Source organism: Eubalaena glacialis, chromosome 12, assembly GCF_028564815.1.
Source record: "Eubalaena glacialis isolate mEubGla1 chromosome 12, mEubGla1.1.hap2.+ XY, whole genome shotgun sequence".
Classification (NCBI taxonomy): Eukaryota; Metazoa; Chordata; class Mammalia; order Artiodactyla; family Balaenidae; genus Eubalaena; species Eubalaena glacialis.
In genome coordinates, this window is record NC_083727.1 from 50,670,319 (window position 1) to 50,689,766 (window position 19,448).

Sequence of the window (19,448 nt, forward strand, 5' to 3'; positions counted from 1 at the left end):
ACCAAATACAGGATATTCCTTCAAAGGATCATAATGGAGACTTCTTGAATGTCCTGCTGTTATTATAACTTAAAATATATCCATAGTATTTATGGTCACCTACTAAGCTTGGAATCTAAGGCCAGCCCTAATGAGCCTGAGAATCTTCCTGGCTACTTTTGACTGCAAATAAGGCTATCACCTTCTGGAAGACAGCAGTACTTTGGACACAGACAAAAGCTTAAAACAGGTAGGTTCTCTGCAGTTGGAGATAACAAGAGGGCAAAACGACTATCTACTTTTGTAATCAATCATGCTCTAAAGGAAAAAAGAATATGCACCTTTCAAACTCCATCCAAACAGGTTAAACACTAACCAGTTTTATTATGCACTGTATTTAAATAGGTCAGGCTTGAATATAACAATTCTTTTTAATTAGCCAAGAATTTTAACTTGGAAACTAGAATATTTGTTGACCTAATATTAAATTAAGTTCGTGATAAAGTGGCCTCTGAAATCAGTAATGGAAAGGGACACTATTCAATAAACAGTACTGTTTAACCATTGTGGGGGAGTAGACAGTGACATTAGATCCCTACCTCACACTGTACGTTGAAATAAATACCAATTAAATGTAAGAAGAACAAAGATCAACACCCTCACAGAAAAACATGCAATTTTTAAAAGAAACAAATAGACAATGAACATAACATAAACTCAACTTTACTAGTTATTAAACAAATGCAAACTGAAAACAATATACCATCTTCTACCTTTTAAGCTGGCAAATACTTTTCAAAATGGGCTCTCCTATACTCTGCTGAGGGGGACTTGACTGCTATATCCTTTTGGTAAGGCTATTTGGCAATATATACATTTTTAAAAGGTCCTGAAAATATCTATACTCTGACCTAATAAATATGCTTCTGAAATTTTCATAAGATAAAAAATACACAAAAAAGGTGTATGTTCAAAGATGTTTGTTTAAAAGGAACCTAAATGCACACTAAAAACAAATAACCTCACTATGGTGCTTCTAAAGGATAGACTGCTACAAGGCTACCAAAAATCATGTTGTAAAAGAATATTTAGGGTCATAAAGATTACTCACATTATCTAAAAGGGCAGAAACAGATATACAGTACCTGTATAGTAAAACTAGAAGGATCACGTTTTGCTAAATATGAACAAGTTGCTATCTCTGAAAGGTGAGGATTACATGATTTGTGAGTTATTCTATACTTCTTATAATTAACATATATTACCTTCATAATTAAAAAAATACACCATTCATTCATTTATCCAAGAGCCTACTATGTCCCACACTAGGGATACAGTCTATACAAGACTGATTTCTGGCTCTCGTGGGGCTTATGTCCCACAGTGGGAAACAAAAATAATATACAAGTAAATAATGTACAAGGTACTTCCAGAGGATGTAAGTTCTATGAAAAAAAAAAAAGAGTGACGAGAGAGTGATGAGAAAGGAGAGGGACACTTAGGTCGGGTGGTCAGGGAAGTGGGTAGAGGCTGGGCAGCTCCAGGAACAGCACGAAGGCCGGGGGGGCTGGAGGGCAGGGAGCAAAGGAAAGAGCAGGACTAGGGACAGCCGAGGCAGAGCACACAAAGCCTAGTAGGTCACGGTGAAGAGTGTGATTTTTACATGCAATCAGAAGCCCTGTAAGGGTTTTCTGAGAGGGGAGTGATAAGATCTAAGTCTTGAAAAGATCACTCTGGCTGCTGTGAAGGGCAAGAGCAGAAAGGGAGGAATCAGGAGCCACTGCAGGTGTTCAGATGAGAGCCAACAGCTGTCCGCACCAGCCGGCAGCAGTAAGGATGAAACACAGCAGAAGGGTCTGGGATATATTTTGGAGCTAGAGCCAACAAGATCTGCTGAGAGATGAAATGGGGGAGGATAAGGAGAATAAAGAAATCAAGGATGATTCCTAGGATTCTGAACTGAACAGCGGGAGCTGAGGTGGAAAACACAACAAAAAACAAAACAAGTAGAGAAACAGGTCTGGGGCAGAGTCAAGAGTTCCTGTCTCAGAAATGATCAGTTTGAGATTCTTCTTAGATATCTGTGGTAGGAAGAAACTTGGCCCCATGGCCTTTCCTCCCTAGTTTCCCATGAATATTTTACATTACATGGCAAAAGGGACTTTGCAGATGTAACTGAAATTACTAATCACTGACTTCAAGATAGGGAAATTATCTTGTCTTATCTGGGTGGGCCCACTGTAATCACAGGAATCCTTTAAAGGCAGAGGAGGAAGGCAGAGAGATTTGAAGCACAAGGGTTTATGCACCGTTGCTGGCCTTGAAGATGGAGTGGGCCACAAGCCAAGGAGCCTTTTGAAACCAAGAATGAGCCCCAGCCACAGGGACATCTGCCCTAGAACCGCCTGGGATTCTGCCAATAACCTGAAGGAGCCTGGAGGCCTCCGGATCAGCATCCACATTCTGACTTCATTTTGATTTCATCTGACTTGATTTTGATTTCATCTGACTTCATTGCTTTCATTTTGACTTCAGCCGGGTGAGACCCTAAGCAGAGAACACAGCTGAGTAATGCTGAGCCCAGACTTCTGACCCACAAGCACTGTGAGATAACAAACAGATGTTGTTTTAAGCCACTAAGTCTGTGATAATTTGTTACAGCCCCTATAGAAAACTACCACAATATTCTGGAGGAAATGCCTGGTAGGTAGGCATGTAGATAAATAAGTCTGGAGTTCGGTGGAGGAGTCAAGGGAAGAGATATAAATTTGAGTGTCAAATGCATGGTACTTAAAAGCTGGGTTAGATGCCCCAAAGGTGAAAGTATAGAAGGAGAAGAGGAAGGTTTAGAAATAGGGCAGGAGAAGTCACCAGGGAGACTGAGTGAGACAGCACAGAGGTGAGTTTCAAGAAAGACGGAGAGCTCAACTGTGATACAAGCTGCTGAAAGCCTAAGTAAGATGAAAACAGGAAAGGAATCACTGGATTTGGCAATGGGGGATTGTTGGTGATTTTGACAAGCACAGGTTCGGTGGCATGACAGGGCAGAGGCCCAGTGAGGCAGGTGGACAGAACAGGATATGCAAGAGGAAACAGGTGTGCAGATAACTCTTTCAAGAGGTTTTGCTTTAGGAGAGCAGAGAAATAGGACTTTAGCTAGTGGTGGGTGTGGAATTAAGGACAGGAGGAAAGGTTAGACGAAGAACATAAGGTGTGCTTTTATGCTAATGGAAATGAGGCAGCAGAGGGGAGCAACTGACATATATGGCAGTGAGCTGTATGATATGAGGTAGAAACAGTGGGTGCAGATAAGGACAGGCTCTGCATTTGGTGCTAAGAAGGAGGAGTTCCCCCCCAATGACTTATTTTCTCAATGAAGAATGAAGCAAAGATACCAGCTGAGAGTGGTTTAGGGAGAGAGGACAAGGTATGAATGGTCACTTTGGAGAGTGAAAGAATGAACATACTAGGGAAATTTAGCAGGACTGTCAGGCTGTTTTGAGTATCCTTCAGAGAACTGCAGTCAGTTTAAACTGAGGGTCATAATTCCAACTTTTTCTCTTGCCACGTTTAACTGCTTTGGTTGCAGAACAGGTGGACAGTTGGGTTTTAGCCAGAGTTTTATTAATGTGATTTCAAATGTTATTAAAACATAACATTTTCCAACTGTCTTCTTTCTGCTATAGCCAAATACAGCTTACTCACTCTAAACCTGCTGTTAGAAGGATGACCTTAGAAGGCTAGCTCAGTATTCTTGATAAACAAAAATGTGCTCAGATGCTCCTTTGCATGTCCCTCTTTCAGGGGTGGGCAGAAAGGGAAAGACACTGCTCCACTACCTCACGGCACTACCATAATGCTGGTGATGCCATCTCAACACTGTTTTCTGTAATCACTGCATTCCATGCATGGTGAGCTTTGAAGTCTTTACCCCATGAGCTTTTTTTTTTTTTTACATCTCTATTTGAGGAGAATATGGCTCCCCTCCATGCATGAATACACATACATTCACACATTTAAATTACACATGTGTGCATGTATGTATGTATATATATGTGTGTGTATATATATACAGCTGGTCTATTATTAACCATTGCAGGTATCTTATCTTTTTATTTTTTTCTTATAATAGGATTTCAGTTCAACAAGCTTCAGGAAATAAAAAGTCAGGCTTACCTAAATATAAATGTAAAAAAAAAAAATTAGAAAGAGCTTGACAGGGTCCTTCAGTGAATTATAATTACAAAGTTCTTCCTAATATCCAAAGGGAGTACCTAGGTACCTATTCTTTCCTTGTTGGCGTCCTATAACTGCTTATGTAGCCAGTTATATTAGAAACCAAAGGACATTTCTTAGAGACAAACCCCAGAAGATGGTAATATGTGAAGCCTCAAGAACAGGTTTTATTAAAATGAGCGTGAAAGGGAGTCAGGTGGGTGACGCACATAGCATCAATCAGTCTATATGAACCAAGGATAAAATTCCTAACAACCTAATTTCAAGTACCTTCCTGCCTACCCCAGAGGCATAACATGAGGAGATTAACTTTTACAAAGTTATCTTGAGTGCTTTAAAGAAAATGGTTCTATTACTATATCACCATTATATAATATCCATTGTAACTTAAAAGTAAGTTGTACACCCCAATGACACCATGCTTCTTAAAATAAAGAAGTCTATTTTAGCCACATTATTCATAAAATAATTCCTTTCATAATAGTTCCTCTTTCAGTTGTGCATAATTTTGCTTTACCTTTCCATCACGTGCATGTTACTTATTCATGACCATCTTCTGTCTTTTAATGGTTCTCCTTTCTTTTTTAATCATGCACAGCTACACATTCATTCTCTGTGCTCTAATCTTATTGAAAAACACATTACTTGGGCTTCTCTGGTGGCACAGTGGTTAGGAATCCGCCTGCCAATGCAGGGGACATGGCTCGAGCCCTGGTCTGGGAAGATCCCACATGCCGCGAAGCAACTAAGCCTGTGTGCCACAACTACTGAGCCTGCGCTCTAGAGCCCGCGAGCCACAACTACTGAAGCCCACATGCCTAGAGCCCGTGCTCTGCAACAAGAGAAGCCACCACAATGAGGAGCCCACGCACTGCAACGAAGAGTAGCCCCCGCTCGCCGCAACTAGAGAAAGCCCGCGCACAGCAACGAAGACCCAACGCAGCCAAAAATAAATAAATAAAACAAATAAATTTATTAAAAAAAAAAAACCACATTACTTGATCCTTAAGTGTCAATAATGACTCCCAATTCAGGGACAACCATGACAGGAGAGGGCAGAGAGTGGACGACCCTTTCCATCAGGGCAGTTTTAAACCTTTTTCATGATAACACACACCGAGAGGTATATGTATTTGTTGGCACATGACTTACACAACTGTTACAAGTTGAATTGTGTCCCCCCCAAAAGATATGTTGAGGTCTTAAGCCCCAGTACCTGTGAATATGACCCTATTTGGAAATCAAGTCTGTGCAGATATAATCCTGTTAAGATACAGTCACACTGGAGTGGGGTGGGCCCGTAATCCAGTATGACTGGTGTCCTTATAAGAAGAGACACACACACACAGGGAGGAGAACGCCACAGACACAAAAGAGGGGGAGAATGTCATGTGACACCAGAGATAGAAATTAAAGTGCTGCAAGCCAAGGATCAGCAGTAAACCACCAGAAGCTAAGAAGTAAGGATCTTCCCCTGGAGACTTCAGAGGGAGCACAGCCCTGCTGACACCTTGATTTCTGACTTCAAGCCTCCAGAACTGTGAAACAATAAATTTCTGTTTTAAGCCACCCAGCTTGTGGCTGTACTTTGTTACAGAAGCCCTAGGAAACTAGTAAAACAATGAAGCATAGCCAGTGAGATGCCTTTAGAGAGATCATCTTAAAACCATTCTCATTTATAAAAACAAGTGAAACCATGTGTTATTTTTATAATAATCAATTCTTTGCAATACATGTTATAGCCAATTGGAATACATCAATGAATATTAATATCTTCATTGGGAACCACAGCAGTAGGTATAACAAAGGATGACAGGAATACTTTAATATTTTTGCTTTAGAAATCTAGAATTTAAAGTTATGCCACTGGCTTGAATTTCTAAATCTGACTTTCCTAACTCTTAGTTTTTGTTTGGATTAATATACTTCGATTGTAAAGTTCCTAAATCCAGCTCAAGAGTCATGCATACAGAGGAATATCTAAATACTCTTAAGGTCTATAGTGGCTTTGTGGTTTATGTTATACATTGAGCTGACCCGGAGATGTTCAATGGGCATGATTCTCAGTGAATTCGAAAGACATGATCTGAGCAGCCTAAGAGCATTACTGATAGGCTACATGTTATTAGGTTGACATACTTAGTCCTGTCAATTTTTTAATTCAGGGAAAAGGGGAAGTTGGGGAGGACACAGGGAATGGATTAACTCATGCATTTATTAATTCATTCCATAAATAGTTCTTGTGCCATGAGCAAGGCATTAGGGACACCATAGTGAACGACATGCTCACGGAGCTCTTGGGTGTCACGGTAGGGGCTGGGGGGACACACAACACGACTAATAGCACAGTTAACAATTTAAGTGCAATTGTGCCAAGTGCTACAAAGGTAGAGAATGTTACAAGAACAGAAACTGAGTACCTTCCTTGAGGAAGTGAAAGGAGAGTAAGCTCTAAAGCTCAAAAGACTGCAGTCATGTGTTCCAGTGGGTGGAGCAAGAGCCTGTGGCAGAAGAAGCCTAACTTACTCGGGAAACAGTGAGAAGGTCCGTGTGTCTGGAGAGCAGTGATGGGGGATGGGAATGGCGTGAAAGGCAGGATGGCAAGGTAGGCGGGGCCAGACCACCCAGGACCTCTAGGTCTGTCCTGCATGTCCCTCCCACACCCACCAGGCTGCCAACCAGTTTCCGACCCCTCCATAGTGTGTAAGTAGGGATGGTCTAACTTGATGTGGTGGACTCCAAAGTGACCCCCATGCTCCCCACTTCCTGCTGTTCGTGCCTTAGTGTCATAATCTGTGCTGTGTAGTGAATTGTGTCTCCCTAAAAAAATATATTGAAGTCCTAAACCCCAATACCCATTAATGTAATCTTATTTGAAAATAGGGTCTTTGCAGACATAATCAAGCCAAGATGATGTTATACTGAATTAGGGTAGACCCTAACCCAATATGACTGGTGTCCCTACAGGAAGAGGGAAATGTGATACAGACCTAGACACACAAAGGAAGAAGGCCATGTGACAATGGAAGCAGAGATTGAAGTGCTGCAGTTGCAAGCCAAGGAACACCAAGGACTGCTGGCAAAATATCAGCATCTAGGAAGAAGCATTCTCCTATGGGTTTCAGAGTGAACTTGGCTCTGCTGACAACTTGACATTGAACTTCTACCCCCAACTGTGAGATAAGTTTCTACTGTTTTAAGTCATCTAGTTTGTATTATTTTGTTACAACAGCCTTAGGAAACTGATACAGATTTTGCTTGTGTGTGGGTGGGACCAATGATTTGCTTCTGAGCAACGAGATATGGCAAAGTGATGGCATGTCACCCCAATGATTACATTATGTTATATAAGACTCTGTCTTGCTAGCAGACTCATTCTAGAGACCGTCTTCTTCCCCATGCCAGTTATGAAGAAGCAAGTCACTACGAGTCCTACAAGGAACAAGTCCACATGGAACTGCAAGGAATTGAATTCCACCAACAAACACACGAGCAGGGAAGTGGATTCTCCCTGAATCAGGCCTCCAGATGAGACCACAGCCTGACTGACATCTTGACTATAGCTTTGTGAGACCCTGTGCAGAGAACCCAGCTAAACTGTGCTTGGAATTCTGACCCAGAGAAATCATGAGATAATGAATACATGTTGTTTTAAGCTGCTAACTTTGTAGTAATTTGTTAGATAGCACAGAAAACTAATACGCTTGAACAGTAGTATACCAAACTGTTAGTAGTAGTTTAGCCTTTGCATTCTCTCTGGGCATAGGAAATGTTGAAAGCTGACTCTTTTATGGGTATTTTCATGCACTCTTCTGAGGTTCCCAACATTGGGGACTCTCCTGCAGTTCCCTGGGTGTGAGCACATGTATCTTCTCACATCAGGCATTTTCTTGCTACTCCTTCCTTGGGAATCCAGTGATCACTTCCTGGTTCCTGCTGCTACGGTCCCTCTGGCCAGGACCTACGCCAACACCATGCCAGCACTCTCCCCCATGAGGCCTACCTCTGGGCACCTATAAACACTCAAGGATCCTTTGGCCTAACCAACTCTGGGAGGGTAGGCCATTCCCAACATGGCAGCCCTCTCCTCAGCCTGTCCCTCTGCTTCAGCTTTGCTACACAGCAGTCCAAAGCCAACGGCTCCATGGGGTCCCTCCAACAACAGAACACTACATTAAGCTTGTTCAAAGTCCTAGTTCTCTCTAGGCTGGAGGTGAAGGAGTAGGGGTGGGTGACAGTCACTGCATGGCAACAGTGCACTCCAAAGACTCTCTTTACCAATCTCTTCTCCACATTCTGTAAACGTTTTTATCTTTGATCTGGTTCAAGAGTCCAAGACTCACGGAATCAGCCTGAGCACTTCCTTTATAAATTCTGTGCGTGGGATCTGTCTCACAATCACTTTGGTCTGTGATATCTATTGTTTTGGAAATCCCATCAGAATGGAGGCAGGAAAAGTGCCATTTTAACCACCTGTTTCTTTTAGTATTCCCAAGTCATAAAATAAGAAAAGAGTAAAATTCAGTGTTAATGTTACAACTCATTTCTAGCTGACATTTAAAAGAATCAGTGATATTTACATTCTTAGACAATTGTTAAAATGATGAACTCTATTTAAAATAATTACTCAACACTCCTGAACAAATTTATCTATGTCTTGCAAGCAGAAATTCAGAACGAGGCAGAAGCCAAGGAATCAAATATTCTCAAGTACGTAAAAGCTCTAATTATGGGTGGCCAAAGTGCCCTATTTAAAATACAAAGTTTATTCATTCATTTACTGAACAAATATTTACTGAGTACCTCCTAAGTGACAGACTGTTTTATTTAAACTTTTAAAATATTTAATTTTGACTTTACTTATCCAGTTAGCTTAAAAAAAAAAGTATAAGAGAAAAATGCACATCAGGATAAGCCTTAGAAATGCATATTACTCCAGAATTACCTGAAAAAGCATTGCTGTAATATCTAGACAGGGTCTGCATGATGTCTTTTGAGTGCTGGGTCCACGGCGCTATCTTTCTGTAGGTTTTTACACGATGAACAAGTTGGGAACCACCATACTGAAGGGACAGGGTATCCCCATGATCTTCATAGAGTTCCTCAAATAACCTAAGCAAAACACACAAACACTAAAGAATTTCACCCAAAGTATTACACACGTATTCACTTAGCCGTGGACTCAAAACAAGTATTTTACTTTATGAATTCCTCTAAGCCTTTCTTTTCAAGTAGACTCTTCAACATCTTGAAGATATATGCACATGCAAAATATATTATATTTTATAGTAATGGTCTAATAAGCAACAAAGTCAAAGAAAATGCTATAAAAAAAAAAAAAAAGGCAGGGGCACCAAAAGCATAACCCACCAAAGCCAGACCAAGGTGGTTTTAACTCTATTAAAAGAATCCTAACTTTCTGCAGCCTGCCAAATCAATTTACCTCCCACGACAGAAATTTCTGTTCTCTCTGAATTGCCTTTGGGAAAAAGGACATGCTCTTGTCACAAACAAACCATATTCTTTCCTAGAAATACACGTTTGAAACTTATGTTTCTTCAAGCGCCTGTTAAAGACTTTTTAGTGTAGTGATATCTGAGGACCTGGCCATTTGTAAGCTCATCACTTTTTTTTGACAGAGCCTTTATGATTATCTCAGAGGACCTATAACAGCGATCACTGCATTTTCAAGAAATGGTACTTCACGCAATGTCATGGACCCAACGGACAGTGAAGAAACAGTATTCCTTACTGAAGAATCAACCTTTTATCTGTCTTATATGTTTAATTCAAAATATATGAAGGTTTATTACTTTTTTTTTCCTAATGCAGTCTGGATTTGTTTTTTAAAAAACCCACTAGTTTGGATTTATCTAAAGTACATAATGTTTATTGATAATTAACACAAATAGGAAAATAAAAACCATGGTAGCAATACACAAGGCTTTAACAGAAATATATATTACCAAATTAATTTGAATAATGTCTTTTAACAACATAGTTTTTGAGAAGCTGAAAGGAGAAACAAGTTCATAAAAGTCCTTATTAATCAGGTTTGCTTTCTGTCATTACCAGCATTCGAAAGGGAGAAAATAAGGCTTACCTAACTGCATCTGTATCAAATTGTAGATTTGGTTTGTCAATTAAGCCCAAGGAATACAGCTGATAAGCCAGCGCACATTTCCCCACCATAAACTGTGCTGTGTTGGTGCGATCCAAACAGTCCACACAGTTGGTTCGAAGAACACCAGTCTAAAGAGAAACACCTTGAACTGTCATTCATTATTCAGTCACCAAAACTACCTCCATCCTACTTTAGATTTCTTTAAGCAGTAGAAGATAGCTGTACGCAGGGTATTATTCCTGAACAAATAATGAAGAACATTTTTTTCATTATAAAAGGTTATATTTGCTGTTCACTTAATACTGCTGCAACAGCATCATTGCACCCTCTAGTCTATATCTGAATTATTTTCTTTAGTTTAACAAGATAAAAATAGCTAACATTTTCCACATGTATCAATTAGTAAAATATGTGCTTTTTTCCCTGATCTATCTCCTTTACTGTACAAACTAAAATATTCAGTGGGTGAGGCCATTTCATTCTTAAAGCATAATTAATATATATACTGTTGTATTTGGCTCATTTTCCAAAGCCTTTCTAATTTATTCTTCTCACATTTCTGTTTATGTTTCTATTTCCAATAACAAAATTTATACTATATAGAAAAAATCTGTGGGCGATTATTATTTCAGCTACACATCCTTTGCAAGAGTTAAACACTAGCAGTAAGGCTTTTAAAACTCATTCTCAGGACTTCCCTCGTGGCGCAGTGGTTAAGAATCTGCCTGCCAGTGCAGGGGACACGGCTTCGAGCCCTGGTCCGGGAAGATCCCACATGCCGCAGAGCAACTAAGCCCGTGTGCCACAATTACTGAGCCTGCGCTCTTAGAGCCTGCAAGCCACAACTACTGAAGCCCACGTGCCACAACTACTGAAGCCCACACGCCTAGAGCCCGTGCTCCACAACAAGGGAAGCCACCGCAATGAGAAGCCCGTGCACCACAACGAAGCACAGCCCCTGCTCACCGCCACTAGAAAAAACCAGCACGCAGCAACGAAGACCCAACGCAGCCAAAAATAAACAAACATATTAAAAAAAAAAACCTCATTCTCAAATGATTAATAATTTTGCATTCAATAAGAAGTATCTCTCTCCATGGTTGCTTTCAGAAAACATCATACACTGTGGATACAGATTCTATTCATTATTAATACAATGTCATCTATACCTGCAGGCGACCAGTGGAAATCACACATCCTCCTAGTTCATTCCACCTGTGTTTAAAAATACATGCTTTAATTAAACATTTTAATAACATAATCTATATTCATATTTGGTACTAGCTCTTTATTAAGAATCAAAGTAATAGGGCTGAATGCCCCTGAATAATCAGCTGATTCGGTTTACTTTCATTCTCTCAGGAAAGTGAATATGCAAGTCACAGAGATGGAATGCTATCCATGCTCTAAAGGGAGACCAGGAAAGGAGCATCTTAACCTGCTCCAGCCCTACACTCTTAGCATTTTGTCACCCATGTTCAACCAAAATCTCTCATGCTTTAATTTAAGCCCATTTCCTGTTTGGTCTCTACAGACATGACTAATAATTGCAGGGCAACTTTATAATAAAATCTTCCAAGCCTGATCCTTCTCCCCTCAACGTTAGGAGGCCCCACCTCCTCCAGCTTTTCTTCATGGAGCTCTGTTACAGTCCTTCGGTTGTTTTTACAGTCTTATTATTTTCTTTCCTACATACTTTCTCCACGTGCTAATGAATGCCTGGGGAAATGTTCTTATCACATAAGTACTATATAATGATATGACTATTTTAATTATTTAAAATATTTTAATTATTTAAAACAAGGTGCAGTGCAGAAAAGAATTAACACAGCAGGCCTGACTGCTATCCTCAGAAAGGCCTGCTTACGAGGCTGGCCCTTGGCTGGAGTCTGGAACTTCAGTTTCCACCATTCCCAGAACAGACAAGAGTGGCTCAATATGCCTAAGCCGTCTGTAGAAACAACATGGTTTGCTGAACATCCTTTCCTTCTGCGAGTCTGAAATTTTGGAAGCTGCCAGGCAGAGGCTGCCTATAGGACCACCTCCAATAAAAACCCTGGCACCAAGTCTTTCATCATCTCCCCTGGTTGGCAACATTTCACACACACACCGTCACAAGTTGCTGGGGGAATTAGAGCTCTCTGTGTGCCTCTACCAGGAGAGGACTCTGGAAGCATGCCCCTGATTTCCTCTGGACTTCACCCCATGTGCCTTTTCCCTTGGCTAACTTTGCTTTGTTTTGTTTGGCAGTAATAAATCATAGCCAAGAGAACAACAATATGCTGGGTCCTTTGAGTTCTCCTAGTGAATCACTGAGCCTGGGAGTGGTCTTGGGGACCCTGGTCACAGGTGCCCCGAAATTCAAACTATAACAAAAGGATGACTTGCAAAGACGTACACATTAGTAGTTGGTTGTTTTTTGTTTTTGCTTTGTGTGTGTGTGTGTGTGTGTGTGTGTGTGTGTTTTTACCATTATAGTTAACTTTACTAACTGAAAATAAAATATTGGAAATATATAATATTGGTCCCTTAAGATAAATAAAGCACATTTGCTTGATCTGAAGGAGCTCACAAAGTAGTAATGAGGAAAGACTTGTGAGCAACTAACTATAATACAATGATACATTTTCATTAAAACGTTAGTTTAAATACTAATGTATACACTGGTTTATTAGAAAAATTTTCCTGCTCCTATTTAATACTGAAGAATAGAATTCATTACAGAAAATTTTACTTTACAGAAATATTTTATGTAATGTTTATTCTAAGAAGCAAGAGATTCCATGGCTTCCATCTCAGGGTATATACCCGCAGAGGAAACTGCATGCCATCATGAACGTTCATTCCACAGTCACATGGGCTGCGTGTCTTGTCTCCCCAAAGGAATAGAGTCATCCATCTTCCAAGGAGTCAAACTGCTCATATTTAGAATATTTTTTATCTGTAAGAGCAAAATTCTTGATTTCTTTTAGGTTTTAAAACACCATACATACTTTTCATCTGGCCGCAAAATGCTACAGTATGAATCAGGGCGGTTTACAAAGAAACCTGTTTTCTTCACCACACTTTCTGCAATCACGTTCAGGCGATCCAGAACATTACACAGCTTGCTGCGGGCAAGGAGGAAGAATGAGAGAAGTGAGGAGAGCCCACGTCTTAATACATATTTATTCTCACATCTAAAGCAAAATCTATAGTAATGATACTCAGGGATTTAATTTTTAAAATCTCTGGTTTGTACTCAATAGGAACATTGTAAGAATTAATTTCTAGAATGCAATATGTACTCAATAACTAGCAAGATTTGGCGCAAGGAGACATGAAGGGCCTGTAACTCAATAGCAACTATTGGCAAGCCTTAAACTCGGCACATGACATCCCCCTGCAAGAGCTTTTCCCAAAGCCTTTCACTCCCCAAGAGTGCAGTCAGTTAAATATGGATTCATGAAATGTGAAGAGAGCACAATGCACAGTGCAGTGGCAAGGGAAGAAAACACTGGAAAATAAATTACTACTAATGGCACCAACCTGCAACCAGGCTTATACTCTGGGAAAGTGTGTGTGTGTGTGTGTGTGTGTGTCTGTGTGCGTGTGTGTCTGTGTGTGTGTTTGTGTGTGCGCACACGTGCATGTATCTAACTACATAAAATGATTCAGAAAAAAGTACAATGAGTCAAGTGCAAAACAATATAGTGACATTTAAAAATAACGGAGACCTCAATATGAGCCTAATGTTTGTATGACCCCTAGTAAATGAATGCAAGTTCCTTGGATGAGATGAGTTTTGAATCAGATCTTGAGAGAGAGGTGGGAAAGCAGCCAGTGGAGGGCAGGGGGAAACAACAATAGGAACAAAGGTTCCAGAATTGGACCTTGGCTGCTGCACTGGGGACAGAACATGAAGGTTAGCTTTTCAGGAACAGAACAACCCTGGGAATAAAGAAGAAGTTATACATTCTGGAACCAACCAGGTGATGGGGCTTTACAATTACACTAAGGGGTTTGGATTTACTATAAACAGTCAAGAGTTAGTGCTGGTTCATCCATGCATGAGATAATCTGAAAGTGGTGTCTGAGAAAGTGATTAAACAGGGAGAAAGAATGAAATAGAAAAAAGTGAAACTAATGCCTTTAAGGAAAAGTAGCAGAGTAAAGATGTTCTGAGGTCACTAGATACTTCAAAGAGAATTTCTAAATGGTAAAAATGGTGGGCAAAAAGAATTTGGTCAACTAATTTAAGCCCTCAAATTATACACCAGCAGTTAAACAGCCCCTCAAGCCGGTTTACAAAGGAAATGAAAAAAGTAACATTCACTTTAGCAGAGAGATCAGCTTCCTGCTATTTTACATCACAAGAAGAGGAAAATATAACCAGACGTATGAGCATCTGCTCACCTTTTGGTGTACTTGGCCATATCCCAAGGAATATAAATAATCCTGTGCTCGGGAGGCAAAAACTGGTTGAGGTAGGTCACAGCAGCTACGAGTTCTTCACTCAAAATTCTCTCATGCTTTCTTTTCTCTCGTTCCTTTACCAAAAATTAAACATTTTCAGTGTTCTAACTACCTTAAATCAGAGGAACAGACTTAACATAACTTTGCCACTAAGACAAAAAGCTGAAGTGCTAAATATACAAAAATGAAACCTACCTACTCAAATTAAAATAATATAAATGCAAAGAAATAAATGCATCACTGAATTACAGTCAACAGATAATGAGCATTAAAGACTCAAGGAAATCAGATTTCTTCCTCATAACCTCCTACAGTCCCAAGAAGCCCAGCTCACCCTACACAGGCCTGTCCTACACACTCCACACTCCACTTTGGCAAAGGAGAACTTCCCAAGGACCAGAAGAAAGGAACCTCCAACCCCAGCCAGCTAAGGACCAGAGAGAAATCAACTGGGCCTAGATGGCTAATCCCCAAACTGGCAGAGCGGAGGACGCTTTCGCAGGCTTCATAGGCTTTTTTTTTTTGGCTGTGTTGGGTCTTCATTGCTGTGCGCGGGCTTTCTCTAGTTGCGGCGAGCGGGGGCTACTCTTCGTTGCGGTGCGCAGGCTTCTCATTGCGGTGGCTTCTCTTGCTGCGGAGTACGGGCTCTAGGTGTGTGGGCTTCAGTAGTTGCAGCACCCAGGCTCAGTAGTTGTGGCTCACGGGCTCTAGAGCGCAGGCTCAGTAATTGTGACGCGGGCTTAGTTGGTCCGCAGCACGTGGGATCTTCCCGGACCAGGGCTTGAACCTGTGTCTCCTGCATTGGCAGGCGGATTCTTAACCACTGGGCCACCAGGGAAGTCCCGTTCATAGGCTTTTAAACTTGACTTTCATAAAATCCCCGTGAGGTAGCCAAGGCAGCCACGTCTTCCCCTTTTACACTGTGGCTGGATGAACTGAAGCTGAGAGGCGTTCATGGGACTAAACCTGACTGTCCACCTCCTTGCCTGCTGTAGCTCCTTAGATATCATACTGCCTCCCATTCAAGAGGAGCTGGTGCATAGCGTCCAGCTTTGTGGTTGGAGTGCTGGCTCTGCCTCTTACCAGCCACATGGCCTTGAGCAAGGTTCTCAACTTTCCTGGGCCTCCATTTCTTCAACTGTAAAATGGGTAACAGTAGTATTTCCCTTAAAGGATTAATGTGAGGTTTAAATGAGATGAAACATGATAGTTTCTTATCAGAGCATATGACACATGGTGAGGATTAATAAAAATTAACTTTATTGTTATCCTGATCAGGACTTCACATAGAAACAAACAAAAAACAATTAATTAAGCAATATGGATACAGCACTGAGGTACTATTGCTGGCATCAAAATAGGTCTGCACTGTTTTCAACCATGGTGATTACTTTTCAACTGTCATGAATTTAATTAGATAATCACTGAGGAAACAGAAAAAGGGTATCTATTTTGCACAGCTGTATATATGGAGGAATTAGATAAGAATTGATTGAGAACAGCATTATATCAGTTTGGGATGAACAAATATTTAGCTTATTTTTACATCTGAGAAAATTAAATTGTATACCTGTAATTTTCTCAAAAGCACTTTAAGCCAACTAGAGAAACAAAAAGTTTTTGAATTTCTTATATCAAATCTGACATTTAATGACACGGAGAGATAAGGTTATTTCATCAACTTTCAATCATCTCTATGTAAAGAATCTGCTTTATGCATTGTCTGCCCACAGTGGATTAGCTAGTGGATTGTTTCATCAACCTTCTCTGGTCACAGACCCCTTTAACAACCAGATGAAAACTTCACATATGCAAGTGATTGTTTCAAAGGGTTCAGAGACGCCCCCCCAATGGCCATCCACGGCCCCCAGATTAAAGTCCTCTGATGTACAATGACATCAGATCCCTGGTTGGCTTCCTATTGATCCCCAGTACTGACAGTATAAGGATTGCTGCAAAATGTCTGACAAGCAGTGTCTCAAACCTCCACATGGTGGAGTGGAGGGAGGGCAGGAGATAGTGCACAACACAGGGCAAAAGAGAAAAGAAATCAAGAAAAGTATTCCACTTTAGACACTTCATACGGAGGCAGAATAAAGAGTGAATATCCGTTGATATCATGCTACACACACACGCACACACATATACACATTCTCTGACAAGTTAATAAGGAGTTCTAAGTGAAGAACTGAATAAACATCTTCTTTTATCCTATGAATAAAATAACTAATGACAAAAACAACAGAACATTTTTTTCTATTCTACAAAACAGCAACTTAATCTCCAAACTATTTTCTAGTTATTGCCAGGATTTTTATGGCAATGAAACAATAAACAAGGACAATTTTAAAATCCACTGACTGCCCTAAATATTAAGAAATAAATGTTCATTTGAGAAAGCTGGGCAGGAACACTTTACAACCACACATATCTGATATTGTATTTTGAACCTGCATATTTAATAGAGAAATAGATGATTTCAAACATCATAAACTGAATTTCCACTTAACCATAGCTTTTAACCACACTATAAGGACTCTGTAAAATATGAAGAAGATTCACTAATTAAGGTTGATGTTTATGTTCTAGCGATAACCTTGTAATTTAGTGCTTCAGCAATAATTTCTATACTAACAATCTCTTATTGCCTATACATTTACTAGAAAAATGTTCATGAGGGTTCTTATTACTAGAGTTTTCCTTTTTGAATTTTTTGATTATGTCTCTTATAGCTACTGTTCAATATCAGGCTGAGGTTATGGATCATCCACCTACTGCCGTATGTTATTCTGAGTTGACGGGGAGAGACGTGAAAATGAAACTTCTGAACTGATGTGAACAAAAGTCTAAAAAATGATGTATTTAATACCTGAATGATTTATTTTACAAAGTCAATCCCTGATAGGATGCAATAATTTCATAAAGCAAAGAGCAACAAAGGAAGAAATAAAGCTTCCTGCCTCACTGTCCCAAGCTCCTCCTCCCCACTCCCCTCCTCCCTGAGCCACACGCACAGGCAGACACACACCCCCTGCTCCTTTGAACCCTCGCACTTAGTTCTACGGTCCTGGATCTCGGTCTGTGCCCCCAGCCTGGGCGGCTCCCAGTACCTGCTCCTCCTCCTTTACTCTAGCTAAGCCATCCTTCCCACCCTCACATCTCAGATCAAGTCATCACCACAGGTAACTCCTCTGCCTTCAACATTGCTTATCCAGAACCTCTTTTATTTTCAGATGGCTTGTTTTACACACCCCACCTCACCAGGACCCCAGTCCACCGACACCAGTGCTTTCTCCATCACCCTCTCCATTACTCCCCCTCCTCCAGCTCAGGTTTCATGGTCTGCTTCAATTAGATTTCCGCCAACATCCAAAACTCCTATTATCTGTCTTTCTACATCATGCCTGCCTGGCAAAACTGAACGAACCCAATTATCTACTTCCTCTGTGCTCACAGCCATACACAAGCCCTGCCAGGAAAAGTCAGGCAATAGCAGAATTTAAGAAATCTTGGGGGACTTCCCTGGTGGCGCAGTGGTTAAGAATCTGCCTGCCAATGCAGGGGACACGGGTTCGATCCCTGGTCCTGGAAGATCCCACATGCCGCGGAGCAACTAAGCCCGTGCGCCACAACTGCTGAGCCTGCGCTCTAGAGCCCGCGAGCCACAACTACTGAGCCCGTGTGCTGCAACTACTGAAGCCCACGCACCTGGAGCCTGTGCTCCGCAACAAGAGAAGCCACCGCAATGAGAAGCCCGCGCACCGCAACGAAGAGTAGCCCCTACTCGCTGCAACTAGAGAAAGCCCACGTGCAGCAACGAAGACCCAACGCAGCCAAAAATAAATTAATTAATTAAAAAAAAAAAAAGAAAGAAATCCTGATCACCAACCTGAAATTAGCCCTTAGCCTGGAGGTGTCTGGTCAATCCACCCTCACACATACATGAAGGCTGTGAAACTTCCATCACCCTCAAACCTCTGCTCTGAGCAGGTGACCTTCCCTCTTACCTTAAGGAGAAGTTAAAGTCATCAAGAAGGAGCATGTACGCGTACACAACACACACACACACACACGTACCCTTACTATTCTCTGTCCTCCCATTAAAATAATTCCTCCCTCCATGTTTCAGATTTCCTCCTTTCTGAAGCACATGATGCCCCTGATCATCCTTTCTCTATCCTGTGTTTTATACCTCTCAAGGATCCCAAATGGATCTTTCCCACAGGCTTTTAAACACATCATTATGCTCTCTTAAAAAAAAACCCAACATACTGATGAAAACACCAACTCTTCTTCATTTCTCATTAGGTACTTCATTTCCCCAGGACTAGGGAAGTCCTCCTACAGCTCAGTCCACTTCAGTCAGTGCTCTCAGTGTTGGTAACACCAAGCAGCGTATTTTCTGTTTTCATCTTACTTGACCTGTCAGCAGCCTTTGCCACTGTTGATTGCTTACTTCCTTCATCACGAAACACGCTTTCTCTTAGTTGTCATAACGCAGCGCTCACCTGGTTTTCCTCCTACTTTTCTGTCTGTTCTTTCCCAGGCTCCTTTACAGACTCCGCCTGCTTTAACTGGACATTAAGAGCTGGGGGCTCCTCAAGACAAGACTGGAGGCTCTTCCCTCTTCTCACTCTGTACCCTCTATATGGGT

General features: G+C 41.0%; 1 protein-coding gene across 2 annotated transcripts in view; it reads right to left on the bottom strand.

Moving 5' to 3' along the window:
• Positions 1–19,448, bottom strand: part of FIG4 (FIG4 phosphoinositide 5-phosphatase) — a 139,869-nt gene that overhangs the window by 57,046 nt on the left and 63,375 nt on the right. For both annotated transcript variants that reach the window (XM_061206765.1, XM_061206764.1), the window contains 5 exons: positions 14,735–14,868; positions 13,333–13,449; positions 11,509–11,554; positions 10,319–10,467; positions 9,161–9,327 (listed from right to left, as the gene is read on the bottom strand). In XM_061206765.1, the coding sequence (XP_061062748.1) occupies positions 9,161–9,327; positions 10,319–10,467; positions 11,509–11,554; positions 13,333–13,449; positions 14,735–14,868 (613 nt within the window). The remainder of the gene's footprint in view (positions 1–9,160; positions 9,328–10,318; positions 10,468–11,508; positions 11,555–13,332; positions 13,450–14,734; positions 14,869–19,448) is intronic.